This window comes from Cheilinus undulatus, linkage group 18, assembly GCF_018320785.1.
Source record: "Cheilinus undulatus linkage group 18, ASM1832078v1, whole genome shotgun sequence".
In the NCBI taxonomy this organism is placed as follows: Eukaryota; Metazoa; Chordata; class Actinopteri; order Labriformes; family Labridae; genus Cheilinus; species Cheilinus undulatus.
The window spans coordinates 10498536-10512582 of NC_054882.1; the positions used below are offsets into that span (position 1 = coordinate 10498536).

Sequence of the window (14047 nt, forward strand, 5' to 3'; positions counted from 1 at the left end):
GTAACTCAAATAACAACACGTTACAGCAAAGGTATGCAGAATACCATCTCTGAACACGCAACACGTCAAACTTTGAAGCTCACCATCATGTGAGTGCAGTGGACCAGTGAGTTCACTGAACTCCAGATCTCAATCCAATAGAGCACCTTTGGGATGTGTTGGAACGGGAGATTCACATCATGGATGTGCAGCTGACAAATCTGCTGCAACTGTGCGATGCTATCATGTCAATATGGACCAAAATCTCTGAGAAATGTTTCCAACACCTTGTTCAAACCCTGTCACAAAGAACGAAGGCAGTTCTGAAGGTAAAAGAGGCTTCCACTCAGCACTGGCAAGCTGTACCTAATAAAGTGGCTGTGAGTGTATGTGATATCTGTGTGTGGTTTGTTTTTGTGTTCTGCTGTCATTATTGCTGACTGTTCACCAACTCTTCTTCGCATGTTCAGTATCCAGAGTCTGCTAAATGACCCTCTAACACTGTAATACCTTCTCACTGATTCATTTGTGTTTAAATAAGTAAACAAGGGGGGAAAGGGGGCCACAGCTCGTTTCATGGCCTTCTCTGACAGAGCCACAGAAATGAGTTCATACAGCCATGCTTTTAGTATATCAGCACTGAAATTATGTCAAGTTTTACTCTACCAAAGTACTTTACTCGCTGATTAAAAACAAAAAAAAATGTAGGTAATTTCTTACACATTGTTCACCAATTCTGATTTTTTAGAATGTAACAGCCACACCAGCAACTTTTCAAGCTAAAACTACTCTTAAACCTAATTTTGCATGCATATTTCTCACTTTGAGTCTTTTTCTCTCTTTGAGGTACCCTGAAATGTAATCTAAATGTAAAAGATGCCCTCATATGAGCTTAATCCCTCAGCATCAGGCAATCATTTTATTATTTCCTTCCTCTCTGTTTTTACTCATTTTGCTGACTGTATTGACTTGTATATGCTGTTTTGTCTTTTCCATTAAAATACCTCCAGGTTTGTCAATAAAATGACAGAAAGAAAGATATTTACAGGGGTATTATATCAAATATGGTGATATTTTGAACTGAAATATAGAAGAAGACAGTATTGCTTATATCGATTTTGTTAATAATGATTCTGAAAAAGATGCCAGGCCTGACGCTCAGTTAAAGGATGCTTATTGATCATGCATGTGACATGTTAAGGCTAAATGGGGGTGATAGTTTGATCTATATCATTCTATTCAAGTCACTTTTTCCACAAACATGTTTAGTTTTATGTCATTTATTTCATTTACATGTGGACTGTGCAATAAAAGTGTGTGACATCTGGCTTTGGCCCATGAGGCTTCAACTCAAAGCTGACTGTGTTTTTATTTCTGTGGAGAAAAAATAAAGAGTGGATCACCAGTCAGCTAAAAAGTTATGATTGTTTGGTCCATAAGGCCCAGCCCTAAAGTGCAGCCCATGCTGTTAGTATTGATTTACAGGCCAAACAAACGCCTAACCATAAAGACCTCCTCCGTGTTTACAGAAAGAGTTTGAGACTTCAGCATGTGATCTAAAAGTCCCAGAACAATCTGGACATCGTGATCTCCTCACTTATTGCTTGTGTGGCTTCTCAGGCAGAGAGAAACACAATAACTCCGACTAGTGGCTCACCAATTAGCGCTGAAACGCCCCGAGAGATCCGTGCAGCAGTCTCGTGCCAGTCCCAGAGGCGCAAGCACCGCGGTGACACATACACGGACACGTTTCTAGAACCATCTCTCTTTTTTTTTTCTTGACTTTATCTCTGAGCACCCACCCTGACTGCTGCACCCTCCATCCAACAACCCTGCGTGACTTTCATTCCGGCCAATTACTCTGCGGAGTTTTCTGGGAAGACAGCGGAAAGCAATCAATCTAATCAGAGGAAAGAGCGCGTGGTGCCAAGTCTGGCGCAGTTTACGGCGCAGATGGACCCGATCAAACCAAATACCAATAATGCATCTGCGTTATACTGAACGCATTAAATAGATGAATAAGTGAGCACTTATTTCAGATTTACATCAGGAAATCAGTCAATTCCTTCACAGTCTGCCACTTTGTTTACAGAAAACGCAGCTCTTTAATGCGGGTTATTAATTCCAATAATGACCCCCTCATCATGGAGGCAGGTTATTAAGAGTAATGGCAGTAGAAGAGGCGGATAGTTCAGCCAGAATGATCAGAGGCTCCAGCTTTATTGGCTGCGCAGCTGTCAGTGTTTAAACCACAAACAGGCGAGTTCATCACCAAAATAAGGTCATCATTTCAGTCAATTCTGATTTTCTCATCTTAAAGAAAAACTCTGATCATAGCAGTGACGTCATTTAATCCCCCAAAGTCAGACTGGACTAAATAAAACAGAATAAGGCGGTGCGTAAACGTACTAAAATGAGATCAAAATACAAGATTATCACCTAAAACTAAAACACACGTTCCCCAAGTGAAAACCTCAAGTATTCTAAAGTTAGACCAGTTAAACACAACTTATTCACCAGAAACACTGATCCAGTCATTGAAACTGGGTAAACTCCATCATTGTGCATGAAAAGCGCGTGCAAAGTGGGATTTAGTGGTCCTATCCTCCACCAAACCTCCGTGGCAGCACCCATGTAAACCCATTGTATTCCATCAGTCCAGGTCCGAGCCGCCTCGTGAAGCAAAAAAAAAAAAAAAAAAACCCAAACAAGCCTCTCTCCAGCGCGCGGACTCACCGCTTGAACGCCGGACGATGTTCTCCAGGAAAGTGTTCTGCGGTGCCACAAGCCCTCTCTTTCCCCCGGGCATCCTGCTGCGGGCGGGCGGAGCTGGTGTCGGTCCGGGTCGGTGTCGGTGTGTCCGCTGCTCTGTGCTCGGTTCTGACGCTGGCTCTCAGTCGGGCCGATGGAGAAGCTCATTGTAACCGTGCGCTCTGGCTGCTCGGGGCGCACTGAGCCACGGCGGAAGCGCTGCATCCCCGCTGCCAGACCGGAGCGCCAGGACGCATGCGTGTCTGCTGCTGGGGGCTCGGTCCTCCAAATAATTATGTGCTGTATAATGTGTCTGTTTGCGTAATGAGCCGTGGAATAAGAGCCATCCTTTAGTTTTCTCAATATCAGACAATTCATACATATTACATTTACTTTTAAAGACTGTTTGGATCTGATCAGTATGAACGCCAAAGAAGAGAGCTTTTTCAAACATCTATCCTTCTTATCAATAAATTAGAATATTATCAAAAAAGCGATTTAAAAAGTAGAACAATATATAGATTCATTACACACAGACTGGTGTATTTTAAGTGTTTATTTCTTTTCATTTTGATTATTCTGGCTTGCAGCAAAGGAAAACTCAAAATTCAGTATCTCAGAAAATTAGAACATTAATAAAAAACAACTTTAAAAAAAAAGATTTTAACACAGAAACGCTGGACTTCTGAAAAGTATAAAGATGTACAGAACTATGTGGTCGGGCTCCTTTTGCATGAATTACTGCAGCTATGCAGCATGGCATGGGGGCGATCAGTCCGTGGCACTGCTGAGGTGTCATGAGGCCCAGGTTGCTCTGGTAGTTGCCTTCATCTCTTCTGCGTTGTTGGGTCTGGTGTCTCACATCTTCCTCTTTCCAATACCTCATAGATTCTTGAATGGGGTTTAGGTCAGACCAGTTTGCAGGCCAGTCAAGCACAGGGACACCATGGTCCTGAAACTTTTACTTTAGGCGGTGTAGGCAGGTGCCAAGTCCTGCCAGAAACTTAAATCAGCATCCCCAGGTCAGCAGAGGGAAGCATGAAGTGCTCTAAAACTTCCTGGTAGACAGCTGTGTGACCTTTGACCTGATAAAACACAGTGGAACAACACCAGCAGATGACATGGCTCCCCAAACCACCACTGACTGTAGAAACTTCACACTTGACCTCAAGTGACTTGGATTCTGTGCTTCTCTTCTCTTCCTCCTGGGACCTTGACTTCCAAAAGAAATGCAAAATTTTCTCTCATCTGAAGAGGACTTTGAACCACCGAGCAACAGCCCAGTCCTTTCTCTCCACAGCCCAGGTAGGACGCCTCTGATGTTGTCTTTGGTGCAAGAGTGACTTGGCACAAGGAACGCGACAGTTGTAGTCCTGGATGTGGTCTGGTCTGTGTGCAGTGGCTCTTGAAGTACCGACTCCACCAGCAGTCCACTTCTTGTGAAGCTCCCCCAAATTCTTGAATGGGCTTTATTTCCCAATCCTCTCAAGGCTGTGGTTATCGCAACTTTCTATGAATATGCTTGGATACAGCACTCTGAACAGCCAGCTTCTCTAGCAGTGACCTTTTGTGTCTTACCCTCCATGTGCAGGGAGTCAGTGATCGTCTTCTGGACATCTGTAGAGTCAGCAGTCTTCCCCATGACTGTGTAGCTACTAATTCAGACTGAGACCGTTTAAAGGCTCAGGGAACCTTTGCATGTGTTTGGAGTTAACTAGCTGATTAGGAGACATCATGAGTCTCAAACATTGAACTTTTTCACAATAATCTCATTTTCAGAGACACTGAATTTGGTTTTTCATTAGCCATCATCAAAATTAAAAGAAATGAACACTTTATATCAGTCTGTGTGTCATTAATCTTTAGAGTATATGAGTGTCATTTTTTGAAGTGAATCACTGAAATAGATCAACTTTCTAATTTATTAAGCTGCACCTGTTTATCCTCTACCTGTGGGTGGTTTTGAGCAACAGGAGGCCATTCTCCACTTTGCTAAAAGAAATCACAGCTTGAGTAGAAAATATATTTTACAGTGTTTATTTTCAGTTCGATTAACAATGTAACTCAATACTCAAATATTTCTTGAGGCAAGGTGCAACTTAAGAATACAAAAAAATAAAAGTTCACTACAGGAGCATGATCATGATTTCTTTATTCACTAAGGTCATTTTACCACACAGAAATCCAACATTTTATTGATTTACTATTTCTATATAGATCTACATAGCTGTAATATGTTTGGTATGAAGACAAGGTGGTGTTTTCTTGAGGATCTTGAACTCTGAGGTCCTTCCTAAGGATTTTTTTTAGGATTTACAAAGTATTTTGATGCTATTTGACATGCTCTGCACACATTAAATATATTCTAAATACTTATCTTAATCACTGGATTACTTTTCTATACAAACCTTTGGCATTGGTCTAGGGTGCTAACACTAAAGAAAGACTCCAGCTGATAAACTCATTCTTTGTGGTGCACAATCTGAAGTTTTTAAAATCGTGAAATGTCATTATCAGATGCTTGCAAATCATTTATGAAGTGTAAAGCCTGTAATTAGCTTTTTTGTGTACTTGTACTTATTTCAGTCATTTCTAAATCAGTAATTTTACTCATACTAAGGTATATTTTAGGGGGAATATTGTACTTCATAACATTTTAAAAAGTACTAAGAAAAATCCCACTACAAGTCAAAATCTTCAGTTCTAGCTTTCTGTCAGAAACATGAAAGTGTTCAGTTGTTTGTCTTTGGCTACCCACATGGCATGTAGCAAGAAAACAAGTCCACATCACATCCTGAAACAGCTGTTGCATTTCACTTTATTTTAAAGGTGTGACTTTACCTGAACAGCCTGGTTGGAGATCACCATTCCCATGTTGTTCTAGCTACTCAGTTATCAGTACTTCAAGCAAACGTTCAATATTTCTAACTATTACTTGAGTGGCTTTACAGACCATTACTTTGACTTCTATTTAAGTATATTTTAACCAGTAATTGCCCTTTTACTTTAGTACAACAGCCTTTACGTTTCCACCTCTAAAACTAAGCATTTTCATCTGCAGTGTCTAATTTAGAATATGTTCTTTACAGATGACGGCCAGCTGATCACAATTATTTCCACCCAGCTCCCACAGCCAATCACAGCTCTTTCGCTCAACACAGTGGTGTACTTGAAGATGGCGTGCTTCTCCCTAATCCTTGCTTGTATTAATGGTGATGCACCACACCACCGCTACTGCTGACAAAGCTTAACCTCCTCCACCCCAGCCTCCTCCTTAATAGCATAAAGCTTGTTCACCCTCATATTCAGATTCATGCTACTATGAATTAATAACCTTTGAACTAATTTCATTGATTTCAGTATGCATTGTCATTAATGCGTCGTGCTTTGAGATCACTGCCTGTGTACAGAAAAAACGCCTCCTACATTCTGCTCATCATAACTTTCTCAGTTTGTGGGTGCACTAGAGGTGAATTACTTAATAAGGCAGAGTTACTGACATTTGTCTGAAGTAGGCTAATTCTATTCTGTTACTTTCTCCTGCTTTTGTTTCTCCCATGCATAACCAACACTTCTACACAATTATGACTTCACTCACTGCAGTGACTGCCTGTTTAATAGCAGGATCATAATGTTGTCTTTCATATTTCATACCACAGCAAACAGTTCTCTTTCAGTGATTTTCCTTGGCCTACACATAATGTGAAATTATGTCCCAGTCCATCTTTGTAAGAGGGCTTTCTGTACATTTTAAATGTTAATAGAGGTTATAGAAGCACTGCTTAATATCAACTTTTGTGTAACCGTGTTCTGAATAATACCTCTTTAAAAGAAAACTCAATCAGAGCTCCTTTGAGGAGTTTTAGGTGGTTATAAAACAGACCTAATTAAAATTAATGCATTTTAATGAACTGCAAAAGCAAACCATCATCAGACCATCAGCTTTGTCCTGACTCATGATCCGCTTAGTCCTCATTCATTAACATGGCACCGATCTCTCTCTACCAAAGAAAGTCAGACATCATTACACTTCTGAGCTTATGCTTAAAAAATTTATTGCTACATAAGCAAAAATACAGTGGGGTGGTTCTATGCAAATAACACTTAAATGAAGTGGCACTGAACAAAATAAGAGTGTGTTTTCTTACTATGAAGGAAAGAAACCAGTCCCTCTTTCTAAGCAGGAGTCCCTGAGGAATGCTCATTAGTCTGCATGAAGGGTTAATGGGGCCCCTGAGAGCCGAAGGCCCAAACCGTGGCGACAGACAGCCACAGCTCCGTGCAGGGCATCACCACATTTTATTAACTGTACTGTTTAATTTACAGTACGATGAGGAGCAGAGGACATGCTGATTGAAGAAAATTAAAAGAAGATGCACAGTCTTTGGGACTGTGGGATTGCCCACAGAGTCAACAAGGAAGGCCATTTTAACAGCTTTTCTCCTTCAATATGTGAAATTCATCAATAAAACAATAATGGCAGTTAACTGTTCAGTAGGTTAGGTAGACTTCATTATGCTCACTTTAGAATGGTACTTTTGTTAAACAGTGGCCCATTTTTACCAAATATTTGATAAATTCTGCAGAGAAGCTGTACCCATCTGTTACACTGTATAGCTTAGCCTCCTAGTCGGCACAACCAGCAAGTCCTTCTTAAAGGAGTAATACTCACTAAAATCACTGGACGCCAATACCACTTCTACTGCTACATACCTCAGATGGCCCAATTTCAAAAATACTGAAATATCCCTTTATGGTGGGAGCATGGATGCCAGAATAAGCAGTCTACAGCAGAGGATAATTGATAATCATGGCCAATCAAAAATAAGCCTTTAAAACATGAATGACACAGCAACAGAATGGCAGACTTCTGATAGCGGATCAATATGCAGCCATCTTTGACATAACATTCAACATTTCTTCAGCAAATTTTAACCTTTTGTGTCTTTTATGGTGGCTCTGTCAAGGTTGAGATTAAAAGACATATCCTGTTGCAAAAAAATAATGAGGACTTTTCCGGCTTTGAAAACTGTTAGATATATTCAAGGTAATGCGAGTACTCAATTAAAAATATAAAGACAAGAGTAATCATTTTCAACTAATGTAGACTTTTTATTGTTAAAACTAGAATGGCCGTCTGAGGCAGCAGACCCACGCCTAAGCAGCGCCACCGAGAAACTCACACTCCCATTGATTACTATGGTGTTCAAAATTCGAAGTCCAAGAAAAAACGAACCAGTGCGCAGATCATCACCAAAATCTAGTTGATTCTCCCCTGTCAATATCCCAATATTCCCTGAAAGTTTGGTGAAGACCTGACTTTCCGTTCTCGAGTTATCTTGTACACATACAAACAAACAAACAAAGATACAGAACTCTTTACATAACCCCCTGCCGATTTCATCAGCATGGGTAATTATACATATTGTACCTATAAGAGTATTAGTTTGCCAGAATGGACAGAAGAGCTACAGCAACCAAAAACCCTTTTACTATAAGTGCGGTAGCATCCGAGTCTAGTCGTTAATATATCAGTCAGAGTACGTTTCAGTTGCCCAAGACAGCTGCAAAGTTAATCAACGCCAGAGCTTGTTTTACCAACACCTTCAGATCCCAACTGCCTTCTCAGAATTAATGGGAAGTCCAAACTGCTTTCAACTTGGATGCCAGTGGATATCCCACCACACTGGTTTCACTGAAAACAACAGACACTCAAAGCAGCGTTCCCTTGCCCAAGATGACAGCAAACTTCCCATGTGTGGCAAGCATTAGAGGTGTTGCCCATGCAAACAGACTTTTTCTGTTCATGGACCTTGATACCTGAAATGCTCAACCCAAACAAAGCCTGACCCCAAGCCAAAACTGATCGCCAGTCAGAGTAGGTTTTGCATGCCATGGACAACTGACAACTTCCCATGTTCAAGACCAGAGCTTGTTCTGCTGTTGAGTCCAGGTTCTAAATCTCCTCATCTTAGATTTTAGTAGAAATACCACCCCATACTAGGAGGTTTTAGAGGGTTTAATGCACATCAACCGACCTCTCTTGCTGATGGACAGAGAATGGAACTGAAGTGCTCAGCCAAAAACTTGTTCTGTTGGTCCTTACAGATTCCAACAGCTTTTAACTTGGATTCTACTTGAAATCTCACCCCACATTGATTTCACACTCGCAAGAAATAGAGGGCATGACCCTTGCCAACTGGCCTCTCTAGCTGATGCTCATGGAATGAAACTAAGTCAGAGTATAGCCAAAACATATCAGAAGCTAATCTCTACAGAGAGTAGGTTTCACTTGTCCAAGGGCTTGTTCTGTGGACACTTTTCAGGTTACATCTCTCTTCAACTTTCCAACTGACACGCAGAAAAGGGAATTGAAGTGCTCAGCCTAGACAAAGTCTAACAGTGCCACAATAAGGAGCTTTACTCAGAGTAGGTCTCACCTGCTGTAGAAGACTGCAAACAATTAGCAATTCATTGCTGGGGTTTGGGTATCTGAGGGATTTATTAAAATATATATATATATATATATATATATATATATATATATATATATATATATATATATATATATATATATATATAAAAACAGTGAAAACAGTGAAGCCAGTGAAACCACTGCTGGGTGTTGGTAAACCATGCAGTGTGCTGCAGCACAGCAGAGAGACTAAGTACAATCCTCACCAGACTGTCATCAGATCTGAAATATTGAACTTGTTGCACTTTATATATGAGGGGGTAGTGCTTGTTGACAGTAGGTGGCAGTATGACAAAGAGAGATGCTATGCACAAGTGACCAGGCCCTGATTGATATTTAATATGTTAAATTCAGAAGAGATTGGACATTTAATGTCACTGTTGTTACTGGCTTCATCCAGTCACTGGCGTTACACAAAAACAATGAAATGAAGATTTGAATGTAGAGAGGGGAAGACCCTTATCATACATGTGAAATTTGAAACTAATCTGATAATTCATATGAGACTTATGGCAACTTCCTGTCAAAATGGCGAGTTATTGAAATGGTGGCGTTCTTTAATGAAACATTTCATTGTTATGGACGGATGTTGTGACACTACTTTGTTTCCGAATGTGAGTTTGATCGGATTAACAGAGTAAGAGGACTTCACAAAGGGCATCATTGTGTCACTTCCTGTTGTCATCAGGGGACTTTATGGTAGCATGTAGGCATGTCCAGTCAGAGACTGTGGTCTTGCATGAGAAATCTTAAAAATACAGGGCCATGTAAACAGGAGAAACAACACCTTTGTCAGCCTTTGTCAGGTGCAAAAATGTAGACCAACTGTGGGCCCCTATTATGGCCCTGCCCTTAGAGTAACGAAAAATCCCTCAAGAACTTTTGATCAATGGCATGTCTTCTTACCATCAGCCTAAGATGAAGTTGACTGATAAAATTACTGGGAGGAGCACATTCAAATGGCACCAGTGTGATTGTTCAAAAATGCAAGAATTATCAGGAAAAACATCAAAATGGCAGACTTCCTGTTGGTTTTACTGGATGGGTTCTAGAGGCTTTTTGGTAGGGCCTGAAGTGATTGATATGATGAAGAAATTTCAAAGTCCTAGGTTTAACCTGCTGTGGGGGCTGAATTTAAAAAAAAATTAGAGGGATTGCCATAGAGACGATGAGTTAATGACAGCTAGAGCACAGGTTTATATGATAAGTCTAAACATTTGGGATTGAAAACTACACAATTTGGGTGCTGGTTTTGCTTGGCTGGTAGAACAGGCATCCATAGATGCTTCAGTCCTCGAATCCTGATCCTGACTCTGTTTGGTGCACGAGTTTTCCCACATTTTCTCCCCATCATTCCCATCTCTCTCAGCTGTCCTGTCTAATAATGGCAAAAATACACTGGAGCCTCATAGCTTCAACCCTTCATGACATACTAACATAACAACCAGGTGTCTGTGTTGAAAAATTTAATCTGGCAAAAGGAAATTAAAGAGACACTTTTTCTTGTGTTAAACTGTCTTAAAGTCCTATTTACAAATCCCTCATCATATTTCTGCACCTGTTAACACCCGCTGATTCCCATCAGACTGTGTCAAGAAGGCTGTCGACATCACCTCAGAGGAGATATACAGCGCAGTGTGTGTATGTGTGTTTCAAAACGTTCCTGTGGGACGCTCCTAATTGGCCCAGTTGCATCATGGGGTATCAAACATGTGTGACAGCACAGGTCAGACAGCTGCCATCTGCTGTAACAGGCTCAGCTCTGCAGACTCTCTCTAACATTGAGTGAATGTCTCTCTCTCTCCGTCTCTTGGTGTATGAATTAATGTATAGAGGTTAACTGATTGAAAAACTATTGTTGGAGAAGATTCGATTCATCACAGTGGTTAGCTTTATTGATATGATGGGAAGAAAGAGCATTTGTCACAGTCTTGAGAGGCAATTAGACGGAAAGTTTGTGGATTTTCAGTTGTATAAGGAACATCTGAAGGAAGTATGCATTCTGCAGAGAAGCAGATGACATGATTTTTCTTCCATAGATAGAAATGCAAAAGAGTTGTATTTCCAAAGAGGTAATCGTGTAGACTGGACATCAAAATTCTAACGCTGACACAAAGCTTGTAAACTCTTTGTTAACTTGCCGTGATGGTTCAGACTTCTGCATAGAATCTACAGCAATGACCTAAAACAGTGTGAGTACTACATACTTTTGTGTCATCGCTCAGCAACACTCAGCCCAATGCTTCTTGGCAGTGGAATTTTTATGCATACTTCTGGTCCTCCTGCCACATTTTCTGCTTGAAATCATGGAAACTAAAACCAAGCATATTATACAAGAGCTGTAACTGAAAATACTGAGCAGCAGTTGATTAAGCTGCAGGTATTGCTAAGAAGAAAAGAGAGGAGCCCTCAGAGGAAGTTGAAAGTATGACTGCTGAATCAGTTGATGGAGAGGATTTTGGAATCCTCTGCATTCCTCTGAGAGAGACATGGATGGATGAAGAAATGCATTTCAGATGCCATCAAGTAGTTAATAAGTAGTTGTGCATCATTGTCTGCAGCCATTTATCTCCCTCTGGAATCCACATAAAATGCTTGTAGAAAGCTCAGCAACTTGAAGTCACCTTGTGCCATCCAGCTGACCAATCACACAACTTGCAGTCTTCATCCTTTTGATAAATGGTTACTTTTGAAGGGGTGCACATCAGGAGCTAACATGGACTGTGTAGATTAAGCTCACAGGCATGACTTAGCATAACTTAACTAAAAAGCCAGTCACACAGATTGAATCAACTAAATTAGGTTTCTGTGCACTGCGCTACTGTGGCTCAGTTCTCCTGCAAACTGAAGGTTGTGGGTTCAATCCCCAGCTCTGGCAGTCCTTGGGCACAACCCGATTTGCTCTTACTGCTTCGTCAGAGAAGTGGTTTGGATGGTATGGTTGTGTTTTAGTGGGATTTGTTAATACTGGTGGCCAATTCTCCACACCGACCTCTGCCATCATTGTGTGAAGGAGGAGTGAATGGGTGTGGATGACAAGGAGTGAAACGCAGTCTAAAAGCACTTAAAGTAGTCACATGACTAGAAAAGCACCATACAAGCTCAAGTCAATTTACCAATTTACCAACTTCTGCATGCTACGTTAATTATGACAGGATTTTCTTTAGACTTCTCTCTAGTGTCTAGTGTCTTTTTAAATGCATGTCTCCCTCAATATAAAAAAAGGAATTGATAAAAAATATGTTGGTATAGGCAGAGAAGAGCAAAGATGGGTAGAGATGGACAGAGGTGTCAAAAGTATTCACATTTATTACTCAGGCAGAAGTATAGATACAGTCATGGATGAAAGTATTGGCACCCCTGGAATTTTTCAAGAAAATACACCATTTCTCCCAGAAATTGTTGCAATTACAAATATTTTTGGTATACACATGTTTATTTCCTTTATGTGCATTGGAGCAACACAAAAAATCTGAAGAAAAAAGACAAAATTGGCATAATTTTACACAAAACTCAAAAAATGGGCCAGACAAAATTATTGGCACCCTTTTAAAACTGTGGGTAAATCTTTTTTTTTTTTTTTTTTCAAGCATGTGATGCTCATTTAAACTCACCTGTGGCAGTAACAGGTACTGGCAATATAGTAATCACACCTGAATCCAGTTAGAATGTCTAAAAGTTGACTGGACCTTTGTGTTTAAAGGTGTGTTTAAACATAGCCAAAGCCAAAAGAGGCCAAAGACAATGGTTCACAAATTGTGGTGGCAAGACACTACAGCGGGGTATCAGGATGCTTACCAAAAACACAAGGAGAAATAGGAAATGATTGGAAGTGGTATATGTATATATTGTTGTAAAAAATAAAATCGAAATGAGTTCAATTTAACATAAAACCCTTGTTCTGTGTACAAAAATTCATTAAAAATGGAAATCTGTATTTTGTGCATCATATCCTCTAAGTACCCCCAGGATCAGTGGGGGTCCCCTGTCTCTGGCGCCGTTATTTTGGGGGTCATGGGCTGAAAACTTAAGCATCCACTGGCCTTAAAAAAATTACAAGAAAAAATAATTATATATTACACTTGATAATGCTGCCTTTAATCTTCTTTAGACATCTTGGAATCCTGATTTTCAGGCAGTTGAAATGGCAAATTAGTTTTGTTTTAAACTTATAATAAAGTTTAACTTATAAGCCTCCATACTCTGTGTGTGAGAGTAAAAGTTCACTGCCTGAACAAAATTAGAAAATGATCATAAACCCTGGGGTAAAATCCTCAAATGCTTATTTGTACTGCTAAGGAAATACTGAGGCTGTGTTTACTTTTAAAAAGAGAGAAACACATCTAGTGGATACTAACTTAGCCGACTCTACTTTTGCAGATTTATATGTTTAATTATGGTTTTCTGTTGTTTGTCTTTCTACAGCAGTTATGATTAAACGTTTGTTTTTGTTCATGATCCCATGTGAATTAACTCTGCAGCAAAGCAGAAGTTGAGTTAACCTCCAAGCTTTTGCAACTTGCCATAAAAATGCTGCACGTGTCTTGGACTGGCCGCTCAGGACAACAGGAGGGTCCCCACGGGGATTTGATGACTGTAATCACTCTAATTACTGTGCATCACTAACCCCCAATTACATCCAATCAGCATTCAGCAGGCGGGCCGGCATTGTTCATGTGGAACAGGCGCTCATGGCCACCAGCCTCAGAGGGAGCCGCATGCCAGACGGTGAGCCTGATGAACTTATTTGTGGATGCAAAGGGTCCAAAGAGACTCGTGCAAATCACCTCATCGTCAGCACAAAAAGCAACTGCTGTAGATTAGAGAAACAACACAGAACGT

At 40.4% G+C, this 14047-nt stretch overlaps 1 protein-coding gene across 3 annotated transcripts in view; it reads right to left on the bottom strand.

Moving 5' to 3' along the window:
• The window catches only part of kcnh5b (potassium voltage-gated channel, subfamily H (eag-related), member 5b), a 266042-nt gene that overhangs the window by 230274 nt on the left and 21721 nt on the right, over nucleotides 1-14047 (bottom strand). Inside the window, exon 1 of one of the 3 annotated variants that reach the window (XM_041813395.1) lies at nucleotides 2716-2905. The exons of the other annotated variants lie outside the window; for them this stretch is intronic. Within the exon in view, the coding sequence (XP_041669329.1) occupies nucleotides 2716-2788 (73 nt within the window). The 5' untranslated portion in view covers nucleotides 2789-2905. Of the gene's footprint in view, nucleotides 1-2715; nucleotides 2906-14047 lie in introns of those variants that run through there. 3 annotated transcript variants of the gene reach the window in all.